The sequence below is a fragment of the Peromyscus californicus genome, unplaced genomic scaffold, assembly GCF_007827085.1.
Source record: "Peromyscus californicus insignis strain IS unplaced genomic scaffold, ASM782708v3 Scaffold_3__1_contigs__length_106647218, whole genome shotgun sequence".
NCBI lineage: Eukaryota > Metazoa > Chordata > Mammalia > Rodentia > Cricetidae > Peromyscus > Peromyscus californicus.
The window spans coordinates 69,894,033-69,921,572 of record NW_026294551.1 but is presented as its reverse complement, the minus strand read 5'-3'; the positions used below and the strand labels follow the sequence as shown (position 1 = coordinate 69,921,572).

Sequence of the window (27,540 nt, the reverse complement as noted above, 5' to 3'; positions counted from 1 at the left end):
CAGAGGTCAGAAGAAAGCATTGGATTCCTGGAACTGGAGTTTCAGATGATTTGTGAGCCACCATGCATGTGGGTGCTTGGGACCAAACCTAAGTACTCTGCAGTAGCAACCAGTGCTCTTAACTGCTGAGCCATCTCTCCAGCCCTTTATCTTTTGAACCTGAAGCTCTCCTGCTCCCTGGATCTGCCTGCTTTTGCCCCACAACCCTGGTGTTCCAGGAACCTACAGCCATACCCAGCTTCTGTGCAGGTGCCGGGGATTTGAACTCAGGTTCTCTTGCTTCACTGCACATGTGCTTACCACTCAGCCGTCTCCCCAACCCAGTGCTGCCGCTTTGATACTCAGTTTGTGTCTTCTTAACAAGTACCTAGCCTAAGTACCTGCATGTAGTAGAGTCTTGTAAATATAAGAATAATATTCTGGTTATATAAAATGGACCCAATCTCTCTTTTGTAAGTACTATGGACTGTAATAACAAAGAAACTTGAAGACTGGAATTTTGTTTCTGTTTTAGCAGTGGCTGAGGAAAGTGAGATTAGCTTCATTTTTAGTCTCCTGACAATTTTCAACTTAGTTATATATATGTTTATATATTCTTTTGGTCAGGAAAAGGCTCCAAATAGTTCTTCTAATTGTCCTCCATCTACACCAACTCCTGATTCTTCAAAGCCTCGGAGAACAAAGCTTGCCTTTGATGACAGGTGAGAAAATTTTGTAAGTTTTGTTTGGTTTTTGTTCTTTTGAGACAGAATCTCACTGTGTAGCCTTGGCTGGCCTGGAGCTCGCTATGTAGACTAGGCTTAGAGATTGGTCTGCCTCAGCATCCTGAGTGCTGGAATTAAAAGCATGCAACAGTGTGCCAGCTGTAAAGAGATAAATATACTTTCGTGTGTGCATTTAGGAAATTCCAGTCAGCATGTAAGAAACTCATTTAAATATGTCAGTTCCTATAGGGTTAGTACTTGTATCTGACCTATAGAATATTCAGGTTCTAATTTGAAAAGCTAGTCCAACTACTCCTTTAACAACCAGTGGCTCCCCTAAGACAGGAAAGGTGTGCTTCCTGAAGCTGCTACTGCTGCCAGTGCACTGTGGATGACAGAGGTCTTCTCAGATAAACAATATTGCTTTCTCTTGCCTTCTGCTAGAAGGTACTTCTCTTCCCTCCATCCTATTTACTTTCGATTTGAAAAAGCAACTTGAGGAAGCTAATGTTGAATACTAGGGAGCTTGATCTCTGTGGACTTGAGTAGAAGATTTGACACAGTAGCCCATAATTTATGTTCTTAATCTATATATATTTCTCATTAAACAGAAATGTTTGGTAGTTATTCACTTCTTGAGAATGTGAAAGCTGCAAGATACTAGAGTCTAAAATAACTTAGTAATTATCTTAGGAAATGTTGACCATTTTTATTTATAAAGAAAATTTATTTTGCAGAAATTATTCAGCAGACCATTATTTACAAGAAGCAAAAAAACTCAAACACAATGCAGATGCTTTGGTACGTAAATATTCTTCATGATGTGCTTCATCAAGCTAAGGTGTCCTTCTTGTTTATGCTTGCAGTGGGTCTTTACTCAGCACTGTTCTCCTTTAGTCTGATAGATTTGAGAAAGCAGTGTACTACCTTGATGCTGTAGTGTCTTTCATTGAGTGTGGGAATGCATTAGAGAAGAATGCTCAGGAATCCAAGTCCCCGTTCCCGATGTACTCAGACACAGTGGAGCTCATCAAGTAAGTGGAAAGTTGGCATTTTAATGGAATAACTTTACCATTTATTATTGTGAGTTTGTTTTCTAGTTAACCGAATAAGGTGAACTGGGAAGCTGCTTAGTGTCCCATTCCTTAGGGAAGAATTTTAGAGGGTGCTTTATTTTGGTTTGATTCTGATATTTTGAGAACATAGGAAGCTTTACAATCAAGGTAAAATATTCTGTTCTATTTGTCACTTGTTTTTTATCTCAACTCATAGATACACTATGAAACTAAAGAATTATTTGGCACCAGATGCTACAGCTGCAGACAAAAGACTCACAGTACTCTGGTAGGTGTTGTGTATTCCTTGCTGGGTGACAGACAGTCCTTGATGAATTGTGCTGTGTGTGCTTTTCTGAGTATTAGCCTTGAATCAGTCTTCCATAAAGTCTTTTCTTAACAGTCAAACAGGAAATAGCTCAGAATCCCTAGTGAAAGGTTTTAGCTCCTGTCAGTCTAATCCATTGTCCTCTTGATGAAAGTGCTGGAGTGGGAGTGATAGTAGAACCCTCCATTGAGTTAGGTGACCACTTTTCTAGCCTCTTCTTTCTATATATGCTCTTGTTTGCTTTGTCCCAGAGAGAAGTCATCTGTTCACTTATTCAGGTTGCATACTTGACCAGATACTGTGTTTGTACTAGAAATTCTGTTGTGAACTAAGTCTGACATTATACTGTTCATTATGGGGTCTGTACTTCAGTGTGGAGAGACAGAAAGTAACCAATCATGTGAATATATGAACACACCTTTGATCCCAGTACTCAGGAGGTAGAGGCAGGTTGATCTCTTTGAGTTTGAGGACAGCCTAGTCTACATACAGTAAGTTTCAGGACATCTAGGAAGACATAAAATAGAGACCCTGTCTCAAAAAAAAAATCCTCTTACTCTGTAAGAGTAGAGAATTGGGAGACTTGTTCTGGAGATTCCAATATAGGCAAGGGCTGGATGGTGGGGGGAAATGGGGAATTTTACAGAGCTGAAAGATCAGTGAATGCGAAAGTAGACTTCACTGGCTATGTGGGCAGGAACAATAATTCTGTGGGTTGAACTGTGTGATCTGGATGAAGGTTGGTATGATCCATCACACTTGTAATGTTAATGTTTCAGTTTTCTACTTTTAGTTTTTGACTTTTTAAAAGTATTTGTATTATGATATGTTGGTGTAGTTTTAATGTCAGTACCTAAGGGGATGTTAGTCCTAAGATTCTTAACTACTACCCTTTCTTTAGGGTGCGTTCCATATTAAGCTGACCATGTAGTTTTGTCTAAGAGGTAATGCTAAGCCTAGGCTATGGTTGCTTACATGAAGTCAGTCCTATATTCCTCCACAATGGAAGGACTGCTTATAGATGTCGCCATGTTGAATACACTGCCCTTTCCCATTGCCTAGCCTGAGATGTCAGTCATTGCTGTACCTGAGGCTGTTCAAACTGAAGAAGGAGAATGCTCTGAAGTACTCCAAGACACTGACTGAGCACCTGAAGGTAAATATGTGTAACAGAGTCTATTGCCTAGGAGACAAACTGTGCAAACCTTCCCATCCCTATCCCAGAGATGCTCTCCTATTTAGGCAAAACATAACAAGAGATGAGCAAGCAAACTACTGCCTGAAAATTCTCAGATGTTAGTGCTTTCTTGAAAAAGCCTTCAAATGTGTATATTGGGTTACAGAATTTTTATAGCTGTATACAGCAGCCATATCTATCCTCAGAAATGTTCTTTGCATTTTCACCTCTAACCCTCATCAGATTGTTATCTTGTTTTGTTTTGTTCCTTACATTACTGGTGATTGAACCTAGGGCTTGTACATGCTAAGTGAGTTTCCAACCACCACACATCCAGCCCAGACAAAGTTATTGTAGTTTCCTAAAATGTCTTCCTTTTAAAAAAAAAAATTCAAGCCAGTACCATATAAATTCTTCACAAATCCTGCTGTATTTAGGACTTTAGAACCCCTCCATAACTCACTGTTGCCTACAGGCTGAAGGCCTGGCCTCAAGGGTCTCTTATTCCTTGCCTAAACTCCTCCTTAGACAACCTAGATGAGTCATATAGGTTTTCTTTTCGGCCTTTTTTGTGTATACTGTGACTTGTTTCCTTGTGTCTTTTTTGTTTCCTTTCATCCATCTCTGCTACTTATTGTTTCTTTGTATCATCTTTGAAGTAGTCTAGAACAACCTAGCTTTCATTTAATAACTTCTTTCTGTTACACACACACACACACACACACACACACACACACACACACACTTTGTTTTTAAAGATTTATTGAGCTGGAGAGATGGCTTAGTGGTTAAGAGCACTGACTGCCCTCTCCAAAGACCAGGTTTGCTGGGCGTTAGTGGCTCACACCTTTAATCCCAGCACTCAGGAGGCAGAGGCAGGTGGATCTCTGAGTGTGAGGCCAGCCTGGTCTACAGAGTGAGTTCCAGGACACCCAGGGCTACACAGAGAAACTCTGTCTCAGGGGGGAAAAAATCCAAAAAACCCAGGTTCAATTCCCAGGATCTACAAGGTCACTTACAACTGTCTATGTTCCACAGGATCTGACACCCCGTTCTGGCCTCTGAGGGTACCAGGAATGCATGTAATACACAGATATACATACAGACAAAAACACCTGTACACACAAAAAATATTAAAACATTTAAAGATTTATTTTGTGTGTGTGTGTGTGTGTGCGTGTGTGTGTGTGTGTGTGTGTGTATGTTCGTGTCCATGTGTGTCCGTTCCCATTTGTTCCCAGAAGCTAGAGGAAGACGTAGATCCCCTGGAGCTAGAGTGAGCTACCTAACTTGGGTGCTGGGATCCAAACCCAGGTCCTCTGGAAGAGCAACAGTTGCTCTTAACTACTGAGCCATCTCTCTAGCCCCATTTTTTTCTGAGATAGAATCTCATGTACTCTAAACTGACTTCAAACTGGCTGTGTAGCCAAGGATGATTTTAAAGTTCTAAAGATCAACCCTAGCCCAATACTTTGGAAGATATTGAATGCTCATATGTATATGTGTGTGTGTGTGTGTGTGTGTGTGTGTGTGTGTGTGTGTGTGTGTGTGTGTATATATATATATGTGTGTGTGTGTGTGTGTGTGTGTGTATATATATATATGTGTGTGTGTGTGTGTGTGTGTGTGTGTGTGTGTGTGTGTGTGTATATATATATATATGTGTGTGTGTGTGTGTGTGTGTGTGTAATATTGCTGTTAAATAAATTTATTTTTCCTTGCAGAATTCTTACAGTAATTCTCAAGCACCTTCACCTGGCTTGGGGAGGTAGGTACAATTTTGTTCTCTGAAATATTTTTGGTAAATTTATTTGTGGACCAGAGCAGAATGGATAAAAAAGTAATTGCTACTTTTAAAAGATTAAAATCTCTAGTAAAGTATTTAAAATTTTTATTTTTGATGTTTAGAATTGAACCTGGTTTTTTGCATGCTCTCCCACTGAGTTAGAGTTCTAGTAACTTAAAATATAATGAACATAATTCTTAAAATGTTTGAAATGAGACATGTCACCTACAGATGTCTGAGTTGGTTTTTGGTTTGGTTTGGTTCTCCGCTTCTACCATGTAGGTTCCTGGTACTTAGGTTGTCAGGCGTGGTCACGGCAAGCCCTCTTCCCCCTGAGTCATCTCACTAGCCCCCAGATAGCTTGAGTTTTTAACATGACCTCACTTCTTCTCAGTTTGATTCTCACAGTTATTTAGACTTGTTACAGTGGTTTTTAACTTCACTAAGATCTTGGCATTGCCAGAGTATAGTGGTATGGTTGTGATTTGTCTTCAGTTACCACATTAGCCCCTCCCAACTACACCACAAAACGGAACAAGCACTGTGCAACCTTTTACATTTTCTGAGTCTATTGTTGAGTTCTTATGTTGATATGAGTTGACATTCTATCTTATTTTCCCTTGTCTACCCATCCCCAGGGCTGAGGTAAAACCCAGATACTTTTGCATGCTAAGCAAGTGCACTCCCACTGAGCAATGTCCTCAGCCTGTTTGTTTGTTTGTTTGTTTATTTAGGTTTTTTGAGACAGAATTTCTCTGTGTAGTTTTGGTGCCTGTCCTGGATCTCGCTCTGTAGACCAGGCTGGCCCAGGATGGCCTTCCCGCCTGTAGTATGCTGATTTTGTAGTGCTCACTATATGTGTGTGAATAAAGCCGTTTATTTGTGTCTCTCTTTGTGTGTAGCAAAGCCGTTGGGATGCCTTCTCCTGTTTCTCCAAAGCTGTCACCAGGCAATTCTGGAAGTTATTCTTCTGGGGGCAGTAGTGCTTCGGCAAGTGGTTCTTCAGTGACCATTCCACAGAAGATCCACCAGATGGCAGCAAGCTACGTCCAGGTTACATCTAACTTCCTCTATGCCACTGAAATTTGGGACCAAGCTGAACAGCTTTCCAAAGAACAAAAAGGTTTGTTGGGCTGTGGATAAACTTTGAGGAAGGGATTGTTAAAAGAAACTTCTGTGATTTAGTTAACTATGTGGAGAACATTTACTTTATTTCATGGTTTAGAAGGAATCATAATCAGTTTGCTAATAGCATCCTTTGACTAGCCGCATACTAAATGTGACTAGATGTGATTAAAAATACCCTTGGACTGTGCATGGCTCCCTGTTAGATTTCTTGCCCAGCATGCATAAGGCCCTGGGTTTGGTCCCTAGTATGAAGGATGGGGAATGGATGGACTAGTGTGTGAGAAGGGACACAGACAAACAGCTCTTGTGGTGCTGGTGACACATGCTAAACTGCAAGTAGTTCTTGAAGTGAGACAAATATGCATCTATTCTGGCAAGTTGAATGTATCTCAGTAGGCAGCACCTTGTCCACTATCAAGTTTCCCTCATAGTCTCAACTATACCTTAAACAGTACAATAGTTGGGTCTGCTAGATGGTTCAGTAGGTAAAGGTGCTTGCCATCAACCCCTAGTTCAAGCCCTAGGACCTACTTGGTGGAAGGAGAGAACTGGCTCCACAGAGTTTTCCTCTGACTCAACATAGTACACTGTGATACATGCACAGACAGACAGACAGATAAATGTAAAAGAGAGAACCATTAAAAATTACAGCAGTTGGATTTCTATCATATAGGATCCAGGCTAGGTCTGTCTAAATGCTACATTTTGTTAGTCTCTTAAGGAGTCCTCTCTACCTGTTCCCCTCATTTGGCCATGTCATTGATGTTGAGAAGAAATGAATCATAGACTATGTTTCATTCTGCATTTGACTGGGAACTTCCTCATACTGTCACTGCATTTGTTCTTCTGTCTCTTTATTTCCCTTTTATTGATTAGATTAGTTCAGTATTTAGGTAATATATATTCTAGGTGGTGCATCTTATTAGGATACACCTAGTTATTTAAAGTATTTACCCTTTATTGATGTTAAGATTCATTAGACCCGAGCCAGGCAGTGGTGCACATGCCTTTAATCCCAGCACTAGAGAGGCAGAGGCAGGCAGATCTCTGAGTTCGAGCCCAACTTGGTCTACAAAGTGAGTTCCAGGACATCCAGAGCTTTTACACAGAGAAACCTTGTCTCAAAATAAATAAACAACAAAAAAAAAACCCAAATAAATAAGTAAGTAAGTAAGTAAAGTAAGTAAGATTCATCAGACCTGGGCATGGGAAGTAGGCCTATAGTCTCAGAACTTGGAAGACTGAGGCAGAAGGATCACAAATTGGAAGCCAGTCTGAACTACATGGCAAGACCCTGTTTTTATTTTTTTTTATTTATTTATTTATTTATTTATTTTTTTTTTTTGGTTTTTTTCGAGACAGGGTTTCTCTGTGTAGCTTTGCGCCTTTCCTGGAACTCACTTGGTAGACCAGGCTGGCCTCGAACTCACAGAGATCCTCCTGGCTCTGCCTCCCGAGTGCTGGGATTAAAGGCGTGCGCCACCACCGCCCGGCAAGATCCTGTTTTTAAAGAAATTTTTTTTGTTGTAATTTTTAAGGTCCATAGATTATTTATGTAGTGTCACTCTGATGAACATGATACAACATTTCCTATTAAACTTTAACTTACACTTTTGACATCCATGATGACCATTGTCTAGGTCCATTGTTAGGAGATAGAAAATTCATTGTGCACCAGGCATGGTAGTGCCTGCCTGTAATTCCATCACTTAGGAGCAGAAGCAGTGAGGAGCAAGAGTTTGAGGTTATCAATTACATAAGGAGTTCAGGCTAGCCTTCGCTCTCTGAAACCCTATCTCAGAGGAAGAAGGGAATGAAAACCCACCAGCAGTACTCTGCTCTGCACTCCTTTTGCATTTCTTAGTTGGGATTTTTGTAGAGACATCTCACCTCAGGTGTCTGATCACTTCCTGCCTTGTTTGGTTAGTGTTAACAACCCCTATTTTCTCTGCATGTCTAAAAGCTGGCTTCTCTGAGAAGTATCCAAGAACTGCATCCCTGTTTGCTTCCAAAACTGCAATGGAGTCAAATCCTAAGATATTGTGCTTTCTTCTCATTTGTGCCTTCCTGACATGAGCCTTTTTCGTTCATGTAGGAAGAATACTTTTATTTCTATCCTTTAAATTTTTAAACTTCTGACTTAAAAGAAGGGATTTATCGAGTTCCAGGACAGGCTCCAAAGCTACACAGAGAAACCCTGTCACAAAAAAACAAAACAAAAAAAACAAAAAAACAAAAAGAAGGGATTTATTAGTGGTGCATGCCATCTGATTATAGCAGAAAGGTTGGTTAAAAACTGTCAGCTGCACAGGAGCTAGTGGGGGAAACATGCAAAGACTATTTCCTCTTTCTTTTTTTTTTTTTTGGTTTTTTCGAGACAGGGTTTCTCTGCGCCTTTCCTGGAACTCACTTGGTAGCCCAGGCTGGCCTCGAACTCACAGAGATCCGCCTGCCTCTGCTTCCCGAGTGCTGGGATTAAAGGCATGCGCCACCACCGCCCGGCCTGTTTCCTCTTTCTGCTACTGCTTGCACAGACATAACATAGACAGAGTGCTTTGAGTAACCCAGTGGGGGCACTGCACGTGTGCCGGGGGGACTCCATTTTAATGTCATAGCAGTTAACCGTTTTCATCACTGGAACATGAGTTTGGAATTCATAACTGTACATTCTGTTTAAACTGATGCATGACTTCAGGAACTTGAGAAATTATAGAGGCCTTTAGTGTGAGAGACATGCTGTTTTACAGAAAATCTGTGATTCAAAAGAATGTGGGATGCTTACTGACTGTTTTGAATTTTCTAGAATTCTTTGCTGAACTGGACAAAGTCATGGGCCCTCTCATCTTTAATGCAAGCATCATGACAGATCTGGCTCGTTACACCCGGCAGGGACTGCATTGGCTTCGGCAGGATGCCAAGTTGATATCTTGAACTGAACATATTCTCGTTGCCTCTGATTTTTTCCACAACACTGTGTCACATCACAAAGGAAAACTGCCATAACACACCACCTAGTCGACACTAAGAATGAGGAATGGTTTTCTCCTTTTTGGTTTATATTGTTGTTTCTTATAACCCAAAGCCATCATATCAATTGACCCTTTCAATATTCCCAATGTGACAAGTATTTAAATGCTTCTAAACCTGCAGTACATCAGCAAGATGGTTTCAGTAATTGGAATTCCAGTTACAATTCATAAATAATCAAGTAAAATTCTATTTATTTTCATTTTTTTCAAGTTCCCAGATTGGAGCTTGTTTAAAGCCTAATTATTCCTGCCTATAAATTTATTCTGTTGAATATTTAGCATAAATTTAATGTAGGCATTTTATTTATATATTTGGGGAGTTGTGTTACTTAATGTCTTCTAAGATAAGAGTTGGTTTGTCCAAGACAGGACATGTTCTTTCTACAGCTAATCACCTGATGTTATTTCAAGTTGTACTACAGTTTTACTATTGTAGGACTTATGCTTGGTATTAAGGATGCTCTTCCACATGGGAAAAGTCACTTAAATATGAGTGGCAGTCTACATGGCTGCAAAAATGAAGTGGGTCTGGTTTGATATGCATTATTTCAAAACTGTGAATGTGTGTTAGGAACACTAGCAATCACAAGGTGACTACAGTGCATCTGATGCATTACAGCAAAGCAGATAGACTTGCTGGGGAAGCACATCATACTGAATGGCTTCACAGAGGACAATCTAACTGTGGGTTTATTAAAACCTTGTATTCTTGTTTTGTTTTGTTTTGTTTTGTTTTATACTCATTTGACACTTAATTGAAGCAGAGTAAGTTACTCCTAAAAACAAACAGAAAACGGTGATCCAGTTTCTGAAGGTTGCAGCCTGTTTCGTTGATAATGGTTGAAGGTTGAAGTCTGCAGATCTCCCCTATGGTGGAGAGATTATGATGCTCAGATATGACCATGCAGTAACTGGAGCTCGGAAGGAGGTGTCCCAATGTCTAATGTGGAGATGATGAATTTCTCTTTCCGAAGATCCTCATCAATGATGTATGCTTCTGACTGGATCTGAAAACTCACACTAGCAGCTGGGCATGGTTGTGCATGCCTATAATCCCAGCACTGGGTATTGGTGACAGGAGGATCAGAAGTTCAGGCTCATCCTCAGGCTATATAAAGCTAGACAGTGAGTTTGGGGCTAGCCTGGGCTACATGAGACCTTGTTACATTAAAAAAAAGAAAAAGAAAATTCATACTGGAAAAGTACCTAACTTGGCTCAGTATGAGCTCTCTTGGAAAGGGGAAAATAATAGGGGTAGTGCTTAGGAAGTCAGCTTTGTAACAATTCCTTATCAAACTACTGTTCCCAACAAGGTGCGTATAGCAGTGAAGGATGAGGAATGTCTCTCTTCCTCTATACTTCTTTTTAATGACCCCGTCATGTCTGGTGTGCCTTAAATCTTAACTTTTAATGATAACTCTATGGATTGTTTACAGATAAAGTTTTACGCTGGGACCAGATTAGCCGTTCATGGTTGGTCCTCCACAATAATAATTTTAAATTCTCTTTGATTTTAAATCTTCCTTTAGAGTCACATTAAGACAGATTCCCTCAGAAAAGCTAGTGCTTTGGTACCTGACTTAGTATAATCAATTGGCTATAATGCTGCTTCAGAAAATGGTTTTTCCTTCTCATTCCAAAAACCCATCCAATTGGGGAGAAAATTCCCTATTATTAGGAGATGATTGTTCAGCTTGAAATGGGAAAGGGGAAGAGAGATAGCATATCCTCACATGCAGTGGTGTCGTGAATCCTCTCTTCTAGTCTCTCTCACCACCTATTTCTGAAGATAGTGAACTTTGCCCTGCAGTCTCATATTTACAGAGCTTAACTGCTTTGTACCTCATTATTCTTACATACTGTTGAGGGTTGATGTCTACAGCTTATGCTGAATTTCACATTTTTCCCTTGGAGAAATTGCCTCTGATACCTTGCTAATTTAATTGTAGTGTGTTTAAGGAATACTTTTTCTTCAGAGGCCATTGTCTCCTCTCTTGTGCTAGTGACTTCCATGGCCTAACAGTTGTGTGTCCTGTCCTGTCCTTCTCTCTCACTCTGGCTCCTTAACTTCAGGGAGGTCTTGGAAGTGGAACAAGAGCCCTCTGGGCTTTTAGACTTCAGCGGCTGCAGTGCTGGCCTCTGCTTCCAGCTCTGGTCTGTGTATCCTGCTAGGCGGCCAGCACATTCTGGAGTGACACTGGTGTCATGTTAAAGCAGAGTTTCCACATGTTTTATGGTGCTGCTTTAAGATATTTTCTCTTTAAAACTGTCAGTTCTTGGAGAATGAAATTGTTAAGCCTTTCGTTGTGGAGGATTTTCCCCACCAGTTAGAAATGGGCAATGGATCAAAATTCGATCCTAAGTGATTGAATTTTGATGTCATAGTGTGTGAGAATACACTCTCTTCTTTCTTTGTGTCTCTTCACAAACGTTTTGTCTTAGTCATGTCCAGCACATACCTTGACTCCTTTACAAGTGACCATTCCTCCCTTCTCAGTAGGTGCCCTCAGTGGTTTTTAGCCATTTAAAACTGATTGACAAGTGGCTACAAACTTAGTCTGAAACTTGTATTCAGTGTATAGTTAGTAATAGGAATAGCAACTATCTTTAATACTCAGTTCACTGCTCTGAAGATCACACTCCTATGCCAGGAGGCAGCAGCATGCACCGTTAGACTCTGGACAGGCATCCCACACGATTGCAGTGATAAAAGTGTCACAGTAGTCCTGTCTGGGAGAGGCTGGGCTGTGGGGAGCAGTCCCCTCTGGGCATTCAAGATTACACAGCCTAGCCCATGCCCCATTCTGGCTGGAGAGCACCAGCCCTCTCCTTGCTCAGTGACACCTTTTTCTGGGCAAGAAGCTATGAAGTCACTTTAATATCAGTGATTCTTCAAATGTATTCACAGATATAGCTGCTGAAGGGAGAAGATTGACCACTACTGATTTAATTCTCCAATATAAAAGCAATTCAGAGTAATGCGTGCACGTGCCCATGCTTGCCTGTTTTTCTGGGAAGCTCTTGCACTAGGGATTTATAGGCATCTGGGCTGCACTTTGAATGACACACTTGTGGCTTTAGAGTAGCTGTTGTTGTTTTTGTTGTTGTTTTGTTTTGTTTTTAATTGTTCTTTGTTTCTTTTCATTAAAGATTTAATCAGCTAGATTAGGCAGCATCATTTGTATTTAACCACTGAAACTTTGGTACACTGATGTTTAATGAATGAGCTTGCATTGTGTAGCCATGGCCTACAAAGGTTCTTGTCAGAAGTACAAGCGCTGCCTGAGGCCAGTGCTCAGAGGAGTTTGTAGTGCAGCTAGTGGTAGCTCCATCAGATGATGCCTAGCTCAGTTGAGAAGGGAGATGCTGTGCACTCTTCTAGGTCTGAGGGTATGCAACTTTGAATCTTAAAATTATGTACACATACACACTTTATATATATGTACGTATGTATGTATGAAAACATGGAATTAGTTTGTCAAAATGTGTGTGTTTAGTATTTTAGCTTAGTGCAACTATTTCCACATTATTTATTAAATTGATCTAAGACACTTTGTTCTTGGCACCTTGAATATTAACATTCAAGGGTGCAATGTGTATTCCTTTAGATTGTTAAAGCTTATTACTATGATTTGTAGTAAATTAACTTTTGAAATATATCTGAGCCCTTCTGTAGTGTAATAGGGCTCTTACAGGGTGGGAAGATGTTCATTTTCCAATAGCTAAGTGAACGAAATGGCTTCATTCTATATTTTGATTTATAGGAGTCTATGGGTGTCTGGGCCCCAAGAACACCCACTGAGGCTGACTGTTTTTGGCCGGGGGTGGTGATGGGTAGATGAAACCTAAGTGACTCGGGGAGCCAGAGCACCTTGTTCAAGTCTGCAGACTCCTGTAACTCATATTCCCCTAGGGTGTGGAATACAAATCCCTTCCATCTTCACATCTCAGTTGAGAGGCAGACTTCTTTCCCAGTAGTGTTGCACACCTACTGTTGCTGTGAGTAAAATCAGCAGAAAAAAGAATGAGTGAGTGACTGGGAAGATGCACTGGTCAGGCCCAGTAGCCACATTTGTGAATGTACCTTTCACATGCTTAACAGTGGAGGTGTTCAGCTTCGACCTTCAGACCCTGAAACCAAGCCAGCAAGTAACATCAATCCTTAAGGGTAGAGAAGGCCAGGAGTGCTGGTCATTCCCTGAGGCAAAGGTCAGCCTTTGCTGGGTAGTGAGCCTGAGTGACTGAGACCCACTCTCCAAGAATAAATAAATACATTTGGAAGTTATTTGGTGAACCCCTTGTGGTGGTGCGTGCTTTAATCTAGCATTTGGACTATCAGTTTGAGCCCAGCGTGCACTACCTAAAGAGACCCTGTGAGGAAAAGCGGAGTGGAGTAAGAGGACTGACTGGTCTGCAGAACTCCTGTTCTAGTAAACCCAGGGTTCATGAAAAAGAACTTGCTGTCTCCAGAGCAGGGGATGGAAACAGAAGCTACATCTGTCTTGTGGATGGAATTTAGAACAGGTGTTGGGGTGAAGTCTCAACTAAGTCAGAGGGTTCAGCTTAAATGGCTAATTTTGAAGAAGTTGATTTTAGGAATGTCCGCATGCGCCTCTCTCCTTGCTGCCGTTGCTCAGCTGAGCAGAACTCATCCTCCTTAAACACCGAGAAGCTCTTAGATGAGTGTGGACAAACTCCCACCCAGAAATCCTAGTAACACTTGGCTTTGACCTTGCTGCTTCTGTGTTAGATTTCTTCTCAGCTTTTAGCCACTGGGGTTTCTGCCTGTTCTGTACCTCTCTGGAAGACATCAGTTTGGAAGTGCTGTCTTTCAAACCAATGCCACGGCTTCTGTATTGTGGAGCTTGTTGTTGTCTCCGAGGTGTCCCCATTATGCACACACCTGGCACATCACTGACATGCGCAGTCAACAGTCCTGTTGGGGCTCACCAACAGCGCTGGCTCGCTTGGCAGGGCCAGATGCCCAGTTGGTAAGCACAGTTAGGGAAATTTCTACCTAGCCTCCGTTTTGAATGATTTTGAGAAATTTTATATATGGAGGATGGAAATTCTTATATATTTATTGAAGATCTTTTTATTTGAAATTAAAATCATTTGGTAAATAATGGTTTGCTATTTGGGGAGGGTTCTGGAGGGAAGGTAACATGATTGATGAAGTACAGGCCTATTGCCTCTGCAGAAAGGCGCTGTGGCTGATAGGAGACCTTCATCTTGTACATGATCCAATCTTTGTCTTACGTTTATTTTATCCAAAACATCTAGGCATCTGACACTTTCAACCAAAATTTCAATTGTATACTGTGATTTTTATTTGTTGCAATACATTAAATTTCAGAGGTACTTTGGGGCTCAAAAGCTAGAATTTCTAAGTCAGTATGTGCATTTCACATAATAAGCTGTTAATGGTGAGCAAAGTATTATATACTAACTAGATTTTCCACATCTGTATAGTATATTATATGTATTTTGTGGTATTGAGATTATAGAAAGTTTAGAGTGTCAAACATGCGTTTAATGTGTATTTTTAAACAAATTTATGGCAATTAAAATATTTGGAAACAAGGGTATCACATTTCAATTTGTAAAACTTTTTAACTCTACTGTGTCATTACGATGCTTTGTATAATGCCAAACCATAGCTGGAGAAACTAAGTTTAATAAATATCAGATAGCTTTTCTGTATAACGTTTATACGCATGTGCTCTCACTTCTTCAGCTCCTGCTGTGACCTCCTGGAGTTGCTCTTTTGTATCTTACTCTGTAAAGGTCTTGTCCCATCAGCACAGGTCTCATTTTCTGCTTACAGAAATTTTGGACTCGTGGCTATGGGTCCTTGTCCATCTATCTCAACTGTCCTGCACCATTAGCCCTTCAGTCCTTTATTTATGCTCTAAGACATGGGCTATTATTGTTCCATTCATTACTTATGTATACTATTTATTTGTTGGATTTTGTTTTTCTGAGACAGGGTCTCACTTTGTATCCCTGGCTAGACTGGGCCGGGATTCATTATATAGACCCGGCTGGCCTTGACCCAACAAAGATCTACCTGCCTCTGCCTCCACTTCCCTGGTTCTGGGATTAAAGGCATGTTCCACCATGCCCAGCTTATTGTTTTATTAAGTCAGACTTCTCTTTGGTTTCTGTTTTATGTTCATAAAGCTATAGACAACTTTTGCACATCCTCAGGTGCCACATACCAGCCTGCAGAGTTCTTTGCAGAGTAAAGAGCCATGATCTGATCTGCAGAGCTGACTGTTGTTAGCTCATGTGTTCCCTCTATCATGCTCGACATAAGAGTCATTGAAGAGTGAGTGTTCTCCATACCTCCCAGATGGAGAAGCACCACCTGTTAGATAGTGCTCTTCCTGTAATGTATGAAGTGAGTCAAGTGTCAATTCCAGACTGCCAGAATTTGGATTTGAGGAGACATTTAATAGTATTTGTAGAAAAATAAACTCTGACAAACTTATTTACGTCTATGTACAAACCAACAACATTCTAAGAAGAAATGGAGGCCAGTTTAAAGCAAGCATCTGTCTTTAAATATTAAAAACACAAGATTGCTTCACTTAAGTATCTCCAGCCCAAATGCAGTTAACCAATATTCCACAGAACGGAGCACAGTTGGAGTTGACTTTTCCCCTGGTGTGAACATCACTCCTGGGCCACACTTAAAGAACAGCGTCTTTTTCTAGGGGGAAGGGGGCGGGAGAAAAGAAGTGTTTAAGATCAGATGTAGACCTAAGGAGCCCCAGGCCACTTCTGCTGCCTCTACTGTCCCTGGTTTCATCTGCCCAGTGTTAGGAATCTGAATGGTTCTTGGCTGTCAAGGAACTCTCCTACATGGAACTTGCAGCTTCATCCCTATACAACCCCCCAACCCCTGTCTCAGCTTTACCCTTGGATCTGTTTTCTGATCTCACCTCTCCCAGCTTCCCAGAGCTCTCTTGCCCACCCTGCACCCAGGTTTGTCAAATACCTGCATAGTCTTGTGATACACTCCGAATCATCCCGACATGAAGCGCCAATGGGCCTGAGGGAAACCCCTCTCCAAAATGGGGTCATTCTCCGGGATCTTTTTGCTGAACTCAGTTCTGGTACTGGGGAGCCATTGACCTGGAGAGCAAAGGCATATCCACTTCAGGTGGGGAAGCACCCACCCTCTGCTGCATACCCGGGTTGCAGGAGGTTTAAGAGCATTTCTCAGGGCTGAGACTCTCGGACTTTGAATTCCACTGCTGCTACTATGTCCAACACACACATGTCTTTCCTTGCTTACCTGGTCCAGCAGCAGCAGGCAAGTCATGAGCACCACGAAGAGTTTGAGCAGTAGCATCTTGGCAAAAGGAAGATGTTGGAGCCTGAAAGCCAGGGGGCAGTTCCCGTTTCCTTTTATAGACTGACATCTATCTGCCTTTCTCAGGGTTGCCAGGTGAGGTAGGGGCAAAGTTTGTTTGTAATCAGGATCGATTTAATAGGTTAATGTGTACCCAAAGAATGTAATCCAGGGCTACACTTCAGGCACATTGCACTTACTGATCCCTCATCTGGACTTTGATGATGTTGCTGGTCTGGACCCTTACACCCATCTTATCAGAAATCAGCATTGTCCGACTTCCCTCTGAAAGCCAGGAACTTGGCCATACTTGTAAAATGGCAGGCTGGGAGTTTAACAGTGAGAGCAAGTATGATGTCCTGGGTTCAATTCCAGAACCAAGAGAAAGTCCTAAAATATCACTGTGAGATGGTTGTAATCAAAACAGGATTCTTATAAAGTCTTCAGAAGTAATGTTGACCCCTGAGCTTTTCTAGGCAAAAAAACCCACTGACCTGCTGTGTACAGGCCACTGGATGTGGCCCTCTGTTCCTTCTGTGGGGTCCTTAAGCAGACAGTCAGTCTACAGTGTCCAATTCCCCCCGTTCATAAAGAGGGGCTGTCATCCTACCAATCTGCACCACCATCTTAGTGAAGACCTGGCTGTGAAGAACTCAAACTCTACCCTTCCTCCAGGATACAGGCAATGTACTGCCGCTTGAACCACAGATGAATTGAAGGAATAGATTTTTGTTTTTTAAGAACACATGAGTGAGGAGGTAGCAGAAACTCTTAAATCTCTGTCATTACAGTTTATGTACTGACAATACCAAATGAATCATGGGCTTTCTCCTTAGTAGTTAACTGGGGTTTCAGCAGAGCACTTCCTTCCACCAGCCTCGGCAGCAGGTGTTAGGCTAAGTCTGAAGCCCAAACATCCATTGGCTTTAGTGGTAATCTCTGTGGGTTCCTAGATTAACTAACACTCAACTGTTGAATGTGAGTAGTTATGGATACTACGTGACAAGACCTTTGATTTTGAGAACATCCCACAACATAGCCTAGGCTGGCCTAATTTCACAGTCCCACCTTGATCTTGGATGTGGACCACTACACCCAGCCATGGGTGTTTTAATAAGTTTGAGGGAGAAAGCTGAATTCAAAGTCAGGACATGTATAAGAGCTTAGATCTCCCTATGACCATAAGACACCACACACACACACACACACACACACACACACACACACACACACACACACACACACACACACAAATTACAAATAGATTCTCTCTCCCTGGTCTGATATTTCACGGATAACCCTTCCCAAGGCTCTTCTCATCTTCATGATTGGACATTTGGACAGGAGCCTGTTTTTGTTTCTCTGTCCCAAGCGAAAATGGAGGGACTGCTGCCGTGCCAAAGGTAGCCTCATGGTCACCAATCCCAAGGCAAAGCAAGTGTAGCTACTTGCCAAGGGAGAAGTGTGCTGGACTTCAGAGCTGGGAAGGGGTGGGATTTAACTGCAGATCTATCTGCCTTGGTTCCAGTTCTCTGTAGAAAATGGAAGTCTGGTGGGGAGCTCCACAGTACAAGAGTTGCTGAGTAGACAATCCTACCAGTTCAGGACCAGTTCAGCAGCTCCCCTCCTGCCCCATGAGGTTATATACTGAATGACCTCAAGTAGGAGCCTAAATGGGAGCTTGTGCAGAGTTGGGGAGAAGCTTTGCAGTGACCCAGTGAACATTGAGTAAGAACACCAATGTGATTAGTTAAGCAAGACTGAACAACGTGATGTCCTAGCACCGGTTGGGTCTGGGACTCAGTGCCAGTCTCTCCTTCCCCAGCACTCAGTGACATGTAACATCCAAAAGATGGTTTTTCTCCCAGCTCCCATCTCTGCTTTCATTTTCCCTGAGCAAAATCAAGGTAGCCTTTTGTGTCGTTTCTAAAGCTCATCACAGCCCAGTCAAGGGAAGGAGCACGGGGAAAAGATCGTTAATTCTCATGAGTACAACACTGTTCAAGGCCCCCAGATTCAAGCCACCTGCAGGCCAGCTCTCTTTCCCAAGGAATGACTTGTTAGGGGCAAGTTACTAAACATGTAAACAAAACCTGTAGTTGTATTTAAAGGAAATGTGGGAGCTGGAAGTTGTATTTAAAGGAAAAGTAGCCCAGTGGTCAGGTATTTGTCTAGTATGTGCAAGGCTCTGGATCTTATCCCTAGTACTAAAGAGAAAAACACCTCCCTCAGACTTTGGGAGGTGAAGCAGCATCTAAGCCCTCAGCAGAATTGACAACACTTATCCACAGCCATGGTATACCTTTCCTGTGAAAAACTACACTGTGCCTGAAATTCAAACAACCCATCTGTTCTCTCCTGGCAAGTATGCTGTTAAATGACTGAAGAACTACAAGTTCCTTCCTCCAGTTCACAGGCCTCAGCTGCCCGGATTTCAGCTGTAAGGCAAGACCTCTTGACCAGGAGGCAGCAGCTGCAGACTGCGAAGTCTGAGCACAGGCAGCCCTGCCCTCTTCAGGGTTAGTCTTCTATTCCGACAGTGAGATGAGAGGTGGCCTCGGGCCTCATGGGCACATCTGGGGATTCAAATGACTAATTTACAAGAAGAGAAAGACAAACAGGTTTGCTAGCGAGAGGCTGCTCACTCCAGGTACAACCCCAGGGATACTGAGGGGAAAGTGCCAGAATGAAACAGGAGAAAGGGTAGAGACACACGGGTGTCTGGATGCGTGCAGGGTGGAGACGGGATCATTAAGATTTGGCGGTAATGGGACACTTTTGTGTTGTCCCTGAGCAGGGGGTGCCTAATAAAAGATGAAAGACTTGGAAATGGAAAAATGTTTCCAGGTAAAATTTCAACAAAGGGTCAAAGTGCTTTTGTTTTTTTGGCTGGAACTGGCAGGTGTCTGGGCCTGTACTAGAGAGGCCTATGTCCTGACTACAATACCAGCAGAATGAAGAGAGCTCCCTTTCCCAGACTGCAGCCCATGAGGGGCGGGGGGCAGGAGCATGGGCTTTTCCAAAAGGAGTCAAGTGGAGCAAATGGTTACATCACAGCAGACAGAAGAGCAGGGTCAGGCTGTGGGTATCTAAGACACGGGCCCAGAGCGCTATCTCTGTCCTTCAAAGGCTTGACTCAAGAGCAACGGAGATGGCTCAGCTGGTAAAGTACTTGCCACACACACAGGAAGACCTAAGTTCAGATCACCAGCACCCACATAACCAGCCAGGCGTGGCAGCAGCTCTGTGATCCTAGCACTGGGAGGTGGAGAGGGGATCCCTGAGGCTTGATGGTCAGCTCAGCTAGCTTGAATCTATGAGGTTCAATGCCTTGTCTCAAAAAATGGTGGAGAGGGATAGAAGACATCTGATGTCAACATCCTGCCTGCACATGCACGCACGCACGCACTGTGTGAACGGGGCGGGTTTGGGAGTGGGGTGATTCATGTTGTCCTCTATGAATCTCTACAAATAGAACAAGTCCAGGTCCTGCATCATGTAGAGTCAGTCACTGTTTGGGCACCCCTCACACAGCTGGGCCCTCTGCCCTCAAGCTCAAAGGGGAAACTGTGAGGGACAGGCTGAAGGCAGCCTTTAACCATTTCAGCCATCAGCAGAGCGTCTGACCGTCAAAGCACTTACAGCAGGGTCCCCTCAGCACTCACAGGGTGGGAGGGCCAGCTCTGCAGTAAAGGTTCCTGCCATCCAGGAGCGACGCTTGATCCCCGCTGAACTCAGATAAAGGTGCAACAGAGAGCAGAGGACTGACCTCACAAAGTTGTCCTCGGACCTCTAGATGCACACCGTGGCACAGGTACACACACATACAATAATATATATATTTTTAAAAGGTCAGACCAAGAGGTTCATCTCCTGCTGTGGGCTAAGAAAACTGAAGCTAGTCTTCTGAGCTGGTGTGTCCAAAGTCAAGATGGGTGCAGCTATGCTGCTGTACCTCCACCTCCCTCCTCGGGGCCTGCAGCTTTCCTGTCTTGTTTTGTTTTTTGTTTGTTTTTGTTTCTTCTGAGTAGCCCTGGCTGTTCTCGAACTCCTGTAGGCCAGGCTGGCCTCAAACTCAGAAATTGCCTGCTTCTGCCTCCCAAGTGCTGGAATTAAAAGTGTGCACAACCAAGTCGGGCGGTGGTGGCACACGCCTTTAATCCCAGCACTCGGGAGGCAGAGCCAGGTGGACCTCTGTGAGTTTGAGAGGCTAGCCTGGTCTACAGAGCGAGACCCAGGACAGGAACCAAAACTACACAGAGAAACCCTGTCTCGAAAAAACCAAGAGGGGAAAAATTGTGTGCAACCAGCACCCTGTTTTTTTTTTTTGTTTTTAAGATTTATTTTATGTGCATTGGTGTTTTGCCTGCATTTATGTTTGTGTGAGGGTGCTAGGTGCCCTGGAACTGGAATTACAGATGGTTGTGAGCTGCCATGTGGGTGCTGGGACTTGAACCTGGGTCTTCTGGAAGACCAGCCAGTGCTCTTAACCACTGAGCCATCTCTCCAGCCCCTTATTTCAAATTCTTTGTGGTTTCTCTGTGTAGTCTTCGCTGTCCTGGAACTCACTATGTAGACCAGGCTGACCTCAAACTTGCAGAGATCCGCCTGCCTCTGCCTCCTGGGTGCTGGGATTAAAGGAGTGTGCCACCACCACTCAGCCTTATTTCAGATTCTTAAAGGAGTCTATGACCCATGGGTTTTAAGGCCCAGGAGTAAATCTGGACAGAGCCAAACAGGGCAACTGGACTGGATATGGGAACAACTCCGGGAACTTCCCTGGGCTCACTCATTTCAGCATCTCCACTACAGCTAACTCAAACACTTTGTGTTGACATGTTTTATAGATAAGACATTTAAGGCTCCAGAAGTGACCATTTGAGGCAGTGATTCTCAACCTGTGAGTCTCGACCTCTTTTGGGAAGGGACTGAACAACCCTTTCACAGAGGTCACTTGAGAGCACTGGAAAACAGATATTTACGCTATGAAACAGCAGCAAAAATAGTTACATGGTAGCAATGAACACAATGTCATGGTTGGGGTCACATGAAGAGCTGTATTAAAGGGTCACAGCATTAGGAAGGTTGAGAACCACTGGTTTCAGGGCACGGGTATCAATCAGACACGACATTTCTCATATCCTGCCTCAGAGTCCATGCCATTAGATTCCCTGTTGCTGGAAGTCATTTGCTCTGAGGACTTCTGGCACTAGCTACCAGTCAGACATCGCACTGAGTTGTTAGTCTGCAGTAGGTCCTTAGGTGATTGACAGGGCCAGAAGCTCAGGACTGCCAAGCATGCCCACCCTATCTTCTCCAGGTGAAGAGAAAATGGGGGCATCCAAAGACTCTATAGAGTCTTTTCAGACTTTGTGGTCCACAAACTAAAAGCCACCGCTGGACTGGTTCCATGACACAAAGCCAAGCATGGTCCCCTGACTGACACCTGCTGTAGCAGCCAAGGGATTGGCTCATGTCCTTCCACAGCTGAAAGCCCTCAGGCTAAGGAAGGCCTTCCTTGGGGAGAGCAGCAGCAGAGCACACACCGGTACCTGGCTCTACCAACCCACTGTCATGTGATTCTGGGCAAAGTACTTCAACTGTGATTCCTTATCAGCAAGGAGAGTCCAGTGCTTACTTCAAAGGCTGCTGTGAATTAAAAGTTCCTTAATGTGTCTAGCAAGAACACCTGACTCCTAACCACAGTGTCATTACTAGACTTTATAGTTATAATGAGAGCAGAGGGTTTAGAGCTGGCAATCCAGACCCCATTCAGGACTTGTGCTGGGAAAGGGATCATCATGACTTGAATATTTGCTTGTAAAACAAAACGAAACAAAGTGGGGCCAGGCATGATGTTGAACACCATGACTTAGGAGGCAGAGGTGGTCGGATTTCATAGGCCATCCAGGTACACATAGTGAGACCTTATCTCAAATAAGCAAACCAAGTCACAACAGGAAAGCCCAGAAGTAGTTTATTGTGTCTTCAAGACACTACAATGTAGATTCCTCTCCCAGAGAAGGGTCTTTCAAAAAGGCAGGGAACTGGCATCCAGATGCGTTGTGGCTCACTTGTCATTTTCGTACATGGCTGGATTCTTCCTTTTGGACTGTTCAAACTCCTGGTTCCCCCATGTGTAGATCAGATAAAATGCTACAAATGCTGTAATAATCAAGACAGGCTGTGAGCACGTGGAACACATAATCCCTCAGCTCTTTTTTTGGGGGGGAGGGAGGGAGGGAGATATGGTCTATGTAAACCAGACTGGCCTCAAGCGAGAGGTCCATCTGTCTCTGTCATGCACCATTTCTGACTTTCAACTATTCTGCCTGCCCTTCTATTGTCCCTAGCTTTTAACTTTTTTGTTTGGTTTTGGAGACAGGGTTTCTCTGTGTAGTCTTGGTTGTCCTTGAACTCAGGGATCCTGCCTGTCTCTGCCTCCCAAATGCTGGGATTACAGGTGTCTTTAGTTTTTTGAGACAAGGTCTCACTATTTAGCTGCCTGTCCTGAAACTAACTATGTACACCAGGCTGGCCTCCAATTCACAGAGACCTTCCTGCCTCTGCCTCCTGAGTGCTAGGATTAAAGGCGTGACTGTGCGGCCCTTGCTTTTCATGTTTTATGAGTGTTTTACCTGTATGCATGCTTTGTGTACCACACGCATGCCCCACGACTGAGGTAATAGAGTGTCTGATCCCATAGGAATCACCATATGGGTGCTGGGAACGGAACCAGATCCTCTGAAAGAGCAGCAAGTGCTTTAAACTGCTGAGCCGTCTCCAGCCCTATGTTTTTGTTTTGTTTTGAGACAAGCTCTTACTATATGGCCCTTGGTAGCCTGAACTCTCTATGTAGACCTGGCTGGCCTCAAACTATGTAGACCCACCGTCTTCTGCCTCGGGAACGCTGGGATTAAATGCAGGCACCATCCCGACCAGAAACTACTTTTAATAAGTGGTTAAAAAGGGTTACAATTACACATCCATTTTATAAGCAAACAAAATAAAGACGTCAACCCAGAAGATTTGGCCCTGACTTTCCTAGTCTCTCTCCTACTTAACACTAAATGAAAAATTTCATGAGATAACCGAAGATGAAATTCACCGAACATAAACTTCGCCATTTTAAAAGTACATTTCAAGTTGCTCTGCTGGCGCATGCCTATAATCCCAGCCAGCAGTCCCCAGGATAAGGCAGTAAAATCCCAAGTGTGAGGCCAGCCTGGGTTGCACGGCAAGATCGGGCCTCGACCTCACCAAATTCAAGTGTACCTTCCACGGGTTCTTGGCATATTCGCAATGCCATGAAACCGTCAGCACAATCGGTGCATATCTAACACAAGACATTGCATCAGCACTTCATCACCGATAGTGGACAGCGATGACCTCAGAGGGAGACGCTGGAGTCATCCAAGTGACCTTAGGCCAGTCATGTCGATATGGGAAGAACTCCACGTCCGTGGAGGATGTTGGAAGGAAAGCTGCACGTCCCTCCCCTGCCCGCCCCGCACTCACGCGGAGCCACACGCAGGATGCGCTCGCGAGTGCGGCGCAGCACGTTGGGGATGCCTTTGCTGAAGTAGTTTGGGAAGGCGCGCTGCTCGAAGGGCGACAAGCTGTAGGAGATCACGTGCCGCATCCGCACCAGCTTCCCAAACTCGCGGCCCATGGTGGCGGCGGCTCTAAGGAGGGAGGACACACGCGCGGTTTAGGCCCACCAGGAACTCCCACTGCCCCGTACCGGCCCCTCGGTACCAGGTCACCTCTACCTACACCGCGCTGAGCCGCCCGGCTTCCAACGTCACTTCCGGAAGAAGCGGAAGCTGGTCCTGGAGATCGTGAAGTCATTTCCGGGGACTACCATTTTCTTTCTGTTTCCAGGGGGAGACGCCGTTGACCCGTCCTAAAGAGAAAATGGCCTGTGTAGGCGTGGCCTTCCGGGCGGGTGGGAGGGGCCCGGGGGGCCTAGAGGACAGGGGCGGGGCTTACAGGTGCAGAAAGAGGCATCTGGGTGGGGCTTAACGGGGCGGGTGTGCCATACCGGGGCGTAGAAGGCGTGTGGGCGGGGCTTGGAAAGGAATGGGTCTTGGTGGGTGCGTGGTCTGGGTTTTTGCGGAGCAATGGGTGGGGCTTAGGTGGATATGTGGGCGAGGCTCAGGCCTAGGGGGGAAGGGGGCGGGGCCTATAGGTGCATAGGGCGTGGTTTATGGCAATGGGCGGGGCTTAGGAGCAAGTGGGTATTCCAAGACTGGTGCTTTCTGCTCAGTGCCCTGCCTTTCTCTGGATACCAGGGCTGGAAGCTGCCCAAAGATGAAAAAAAAGGGGTTTTGTCCTCCTGGCTGTCCCTTAGCGGAGGAGTGCCAGGTGTATGGGATCCTCGTAACCAAAAGGGGATCCAAAAGCTGTTGTCAGACCCTCACTGACTGCAGTACATATTTAGGGACGTGGATCTAGGGCTTCCGTAAACGCTGCCTCGCAAGCCATTGGTACCCTGTAGACTTGTCGAGGATGTGACACTAACGTTTCTCCCAGTTCAGTGACAAGTCATCATCTCTCCGTCTGGCAGTTGTCAGACGCTGGTCGTGGTGGTGGGAGCCATGGAGGGGAGTGTTCTGTTCTGGCAGGGTGTGTCATCGAGCCCAGGCTCTTTCCACTCTCTAGGGAGCTGTTGTGTTTCCCCTAAAGTGCATTCTCCTAACTGATACTGTCCTGTGGGACTAAAGGACCTTTCTGTTCCTCCCAGTGCCTGTAAATGGGATGACTAGCCGTATATAATCTGACAATCAAACTGGGGCGGCTTGGCAGACAGTGAGCTCCAGTTTTGCAAGAGTTCGGCTTTATTAATCTGGCATTGCACAAACTGATTTTGTATCTTGTGTTATGATTGTGGGCTGACTTTCTCCCAGAAGAAAGTCACCTTCTGAGGGGCACTAGGGAGCCCCTCCTTTTATGGTACCCCTGCCCCTGGTTTTCCTAAAACATTATCTATCCTGGTCTCAGCTCCAAGGCAGAAACACAAATACTTTATTTAGTCAAGGACTAAAATACTGTGATGAATTCTACCATCTGTAGAATAAATAAGACTTTCATTTAATAGCACTTGCAGATATCTCAAAACCTTTCAACCAGAGCATGATCACATGAATTGTAGGCCAAAACAAGGACATCAGGATATTGTACTTTTTGTTACATTTTAAAATTAATATTTTGCACCTCGGATGTGGCTGAGCTGAGGCATGCAGCCGGGAGATTCTGCAGGATCCGTGGCCCGGCGCATCTGAGTGGGGAACTCTTCAAGTCTGTGATTAAAAGGCCTCCAGTAAAACTACATTGCAAAAAATGGGAAAGGAACAGTATAGAAAGGGCAAAACAGGACTGGGCGGTGGTGGCGCAGGCCTTTAATCCCAGCACTCCGGAGGCAGAGCCAGGAGGATCTCTGTGAGTTCGAGGCCAACCTGGGCTACCAAGTGAGTTCCAGGAAAGGTGCAAAGCTACACAGAGAAACCCTGTCTCGAAAAACCAAAAAAAAAAAAAAAAAAAAAAAAAAAAAGAAAAAAGAAAAGAAAAAGCAAAAACAGTTGAAGAGGCAGAGCCTGAAGAATTTGTGGTAGGAAAAGTACTGTAGAAAAAATGCTGGACCGACATGTGGTGAATGGGAAGGCTGAGTATTTCCTCAAGTGGAAGAGGTTCACAGATGCTGAGAACACTTGGGAGCCAGAAGAAAATTTAGATTGTCCAGAATTAATTGAAGCATTTCTTAGTTCTCCAAAAGCTGGTAAAGCAAAAGATGGTACAAAAAGGAAATCTTTATCTGACAGTGAATCGGATGATAGCAATCGAGGAAGAAAGAGTTGCTGCTGACAGACCCAGGGGCTTTGCCAAGGGTCCTGATCCTGAAGGAATAATCAGTGCCACAGCCAGCAGTGGAGAATTAATGTTTCTCAGGAAATGGAAGGACTCCGATGAGGCACATTGGTGCTGGCAAAGGAGGCAATGTGACATAAAATGTCCTCAGATTGTCACTGCCTTTATGAGGAGGGACTGATGTGGCGTTCTGGTTCAGAAGATGAGGCACAATAATTGTTTGCATTTGTGTGTGTGTGTGTGTGTACATATATAAAATCTGGATCTTGGGTTTTGAATTACTAGTGTGGAAAAATATCGTTCTAATGAAAATCGAGTTTGATATGCTGGTTTTGAAGATTTGACAGTAGTTGGGGTATTTGGGGGTTTTGTTCTACATCAAAAGGCACTGATTCCTTTGAGCAAATAAAAGCTTCCTTTAAAAAATAAAATAAAATACGTATTTTGTATGGAAGGGGCGGGGCGCACGCATGTGGGTGTGGGTCAGAGGACACCCTGTAAGAATTTTTTCTCCCTTTCTACCGTGTGGCTCTCAGGGACTGAATTCAGGTCTTTAGGACTAAATTTTGGTCATTAGTCTTGATGGCAGGTGCTTTTACACTCAGAGCTATCTTGCTGTCCAGATAGTTATTGTGGTGTTTTTTTTAATTTGTTTATTTTCATTTTATAATGGGTGTTTATATTCCTAAGGATGCCAGAGAAAGGTGTTCAATGCCCTGGAAGTGGAGTCACAGATGGCCATGAACCACATAGTTTGTTCTGGGAAGAACAACCACTGCCCTTAACTGCTGAGCCATCTCTCCAGTCCCAGGATGTTGTATTTTTAAATCAGTCAAGATTAAAGGTGATGTCTCTTTTTTAAATAGTTTATTTATTTTTATTATTTTATGTGTTGTTGTTTTGCCTGCATGTATATCTGTGTGAAGGTATCAGATCTCGGAGTTACAGACAGTTGTGAGCTGCTGTGTGGGTACTGGGATTTGAACCTGGGTCCTCTGGCAGAACAGTCAGTGCTCATTAACCACTGAGACATCTTTCCAGCTCCGTGATGTCTTTTTATTTTGAGACAGGGTCTCCATATTATGTAGTACTGGCTATCTTAGAAC

General features: G+C 43.8%; 3 protein-coding genes and 1 pseudogene across 5 annotated transcripts in view; 2 read left to right on the top strand and 2 right to left on the bottom strand.

The window, feature by feature from the left end:
• Positions 1–14,917, top strand: part of Aff4 (ALF transcription elongation factor 4) — a 75,464-nt gene extending 60,547 nt beyond the window's left edge. For all 3 annotated transcript variants that reach the window (XM_052757849.1, XM_052757847.1, XM_052757848.1), the window contains 8 exons: positions 607–701; positions 1,442–1,505; positions 1,602–1,738; positions 1,977–2,048; positions 3,150–3,243; positions 4,989–5,032; positions 5,953–6,173; positions 8,982–14,917. In XM_052757849.1, the coding sequence (XP_052613809.1) occupies positions 607–701; positions 1,442–1,505; positions 1,602–1,738; positions 1,977–2,048; positions 3,150–3,243; positions 4,989–5,032; positions 5,953–6,173; positions 8,982–9,109 (855 nt within the window). In that variant the 3' untranslated portion in view covers positions 9,110–14,917. The remainder of the gene's footprint in view (positions 1–606; positions 702–1,441; positions 1,506–1,601; positions 1,739–1,976; positions 2,049–3,149; positions 3,244–4,988; positions 5,033–5,952; positions 6,174–8,981) is intronic.
• On the bottom strand, positions 10,137–22,403 carry Leap2 (liver enriched antimicrobial peptide 2). Its single transcript, XM_052757852.1, has 3 exons — positions 16,511–22,403; positions 16,211–16,347; positions 10,137–15,922 (listed from the first exon to the last, which is right to left on the bottom strand). The coding sequence occupies exons 1-3, from the start codon at positions 16,565–16,567 to the stop codon at positions 15,886–15,888; spliced, it is 231 nt and encodes a 76-aa protein (XP_052613812.1). The 5' UTR covers positions 16,568–22,403; the 3' UTR covers positions 10,137–15,885.
• A 126-nt stretch (positions 22,404–22,529) lies between these two features.
• LOC128122349 (cytochrome b-c1 complex subunit 8) lies at positions 22,530–24,471 on the bottom strand. Its single transcript, XM_052757850.1, has 3 exons — positions 24,344–24,471; positions 24,086–24,252; positions 22,530–22,732 (listed from the first exon to the last, which is right to left on the bottom strand). Exons 2-3 carry the CDS (start codon positions 24,237–24,239, stop codon positions 22,638–22,640), a joined length of 249 nt encoding a protein of 82 aa, XP_052613810.1. The 5' UTR covers positions 24,240–24,252; positions 24,344–24,471; the 3' UTR covers positions 22,530–22,637.
• Positions 24,472–24,690: 219 nt separating this feature from the next.
• Positions 24,691–26,855, top strand: LOC128122600 (chromobox protein homolog 3-like; annotated as a pseudogene).
• Positions 26,856–27,540: the final 685 nt, after the last annotated feature.

Coding starts and splice junctions, on each gene's coding strand:
- Leap2 (XM_052757852.1), bottom strand. CDS start 16,567: ATGCTACTGCTCAAACTCTTCGTGGTGCTCATGACTTGCCTGCTGCTG. Junction 16,348..16,510: donor GCCTGCTGCTGCTGGACCAG/GTAAGCAAGGAA, acceptor TTTGCTCTCCAG/GTCAATGGCTCCCCAGTACC. Junction 15,923..16,210: donor TGTATCACAAGACTATGCAG/GTATTTGACAAA, acceptor CCTTCCCCCTAG/AAAAAGACGCTGTTCTTTAA.
- LOC128122349 (XM_052757850.1), bottom strand. CDS start 24,239: ATGGGCCGCGAGTTTGGGAAGCTGGTGCGGATGCGGCACGTGATCTCC. Junction 22,733..24,085: donor CATCCTGCGTGTGGCTCCGC/GTGAGTGCGGGG, acceptor TGATTATTACAG/CATTTGTAGCATTTTATCTG.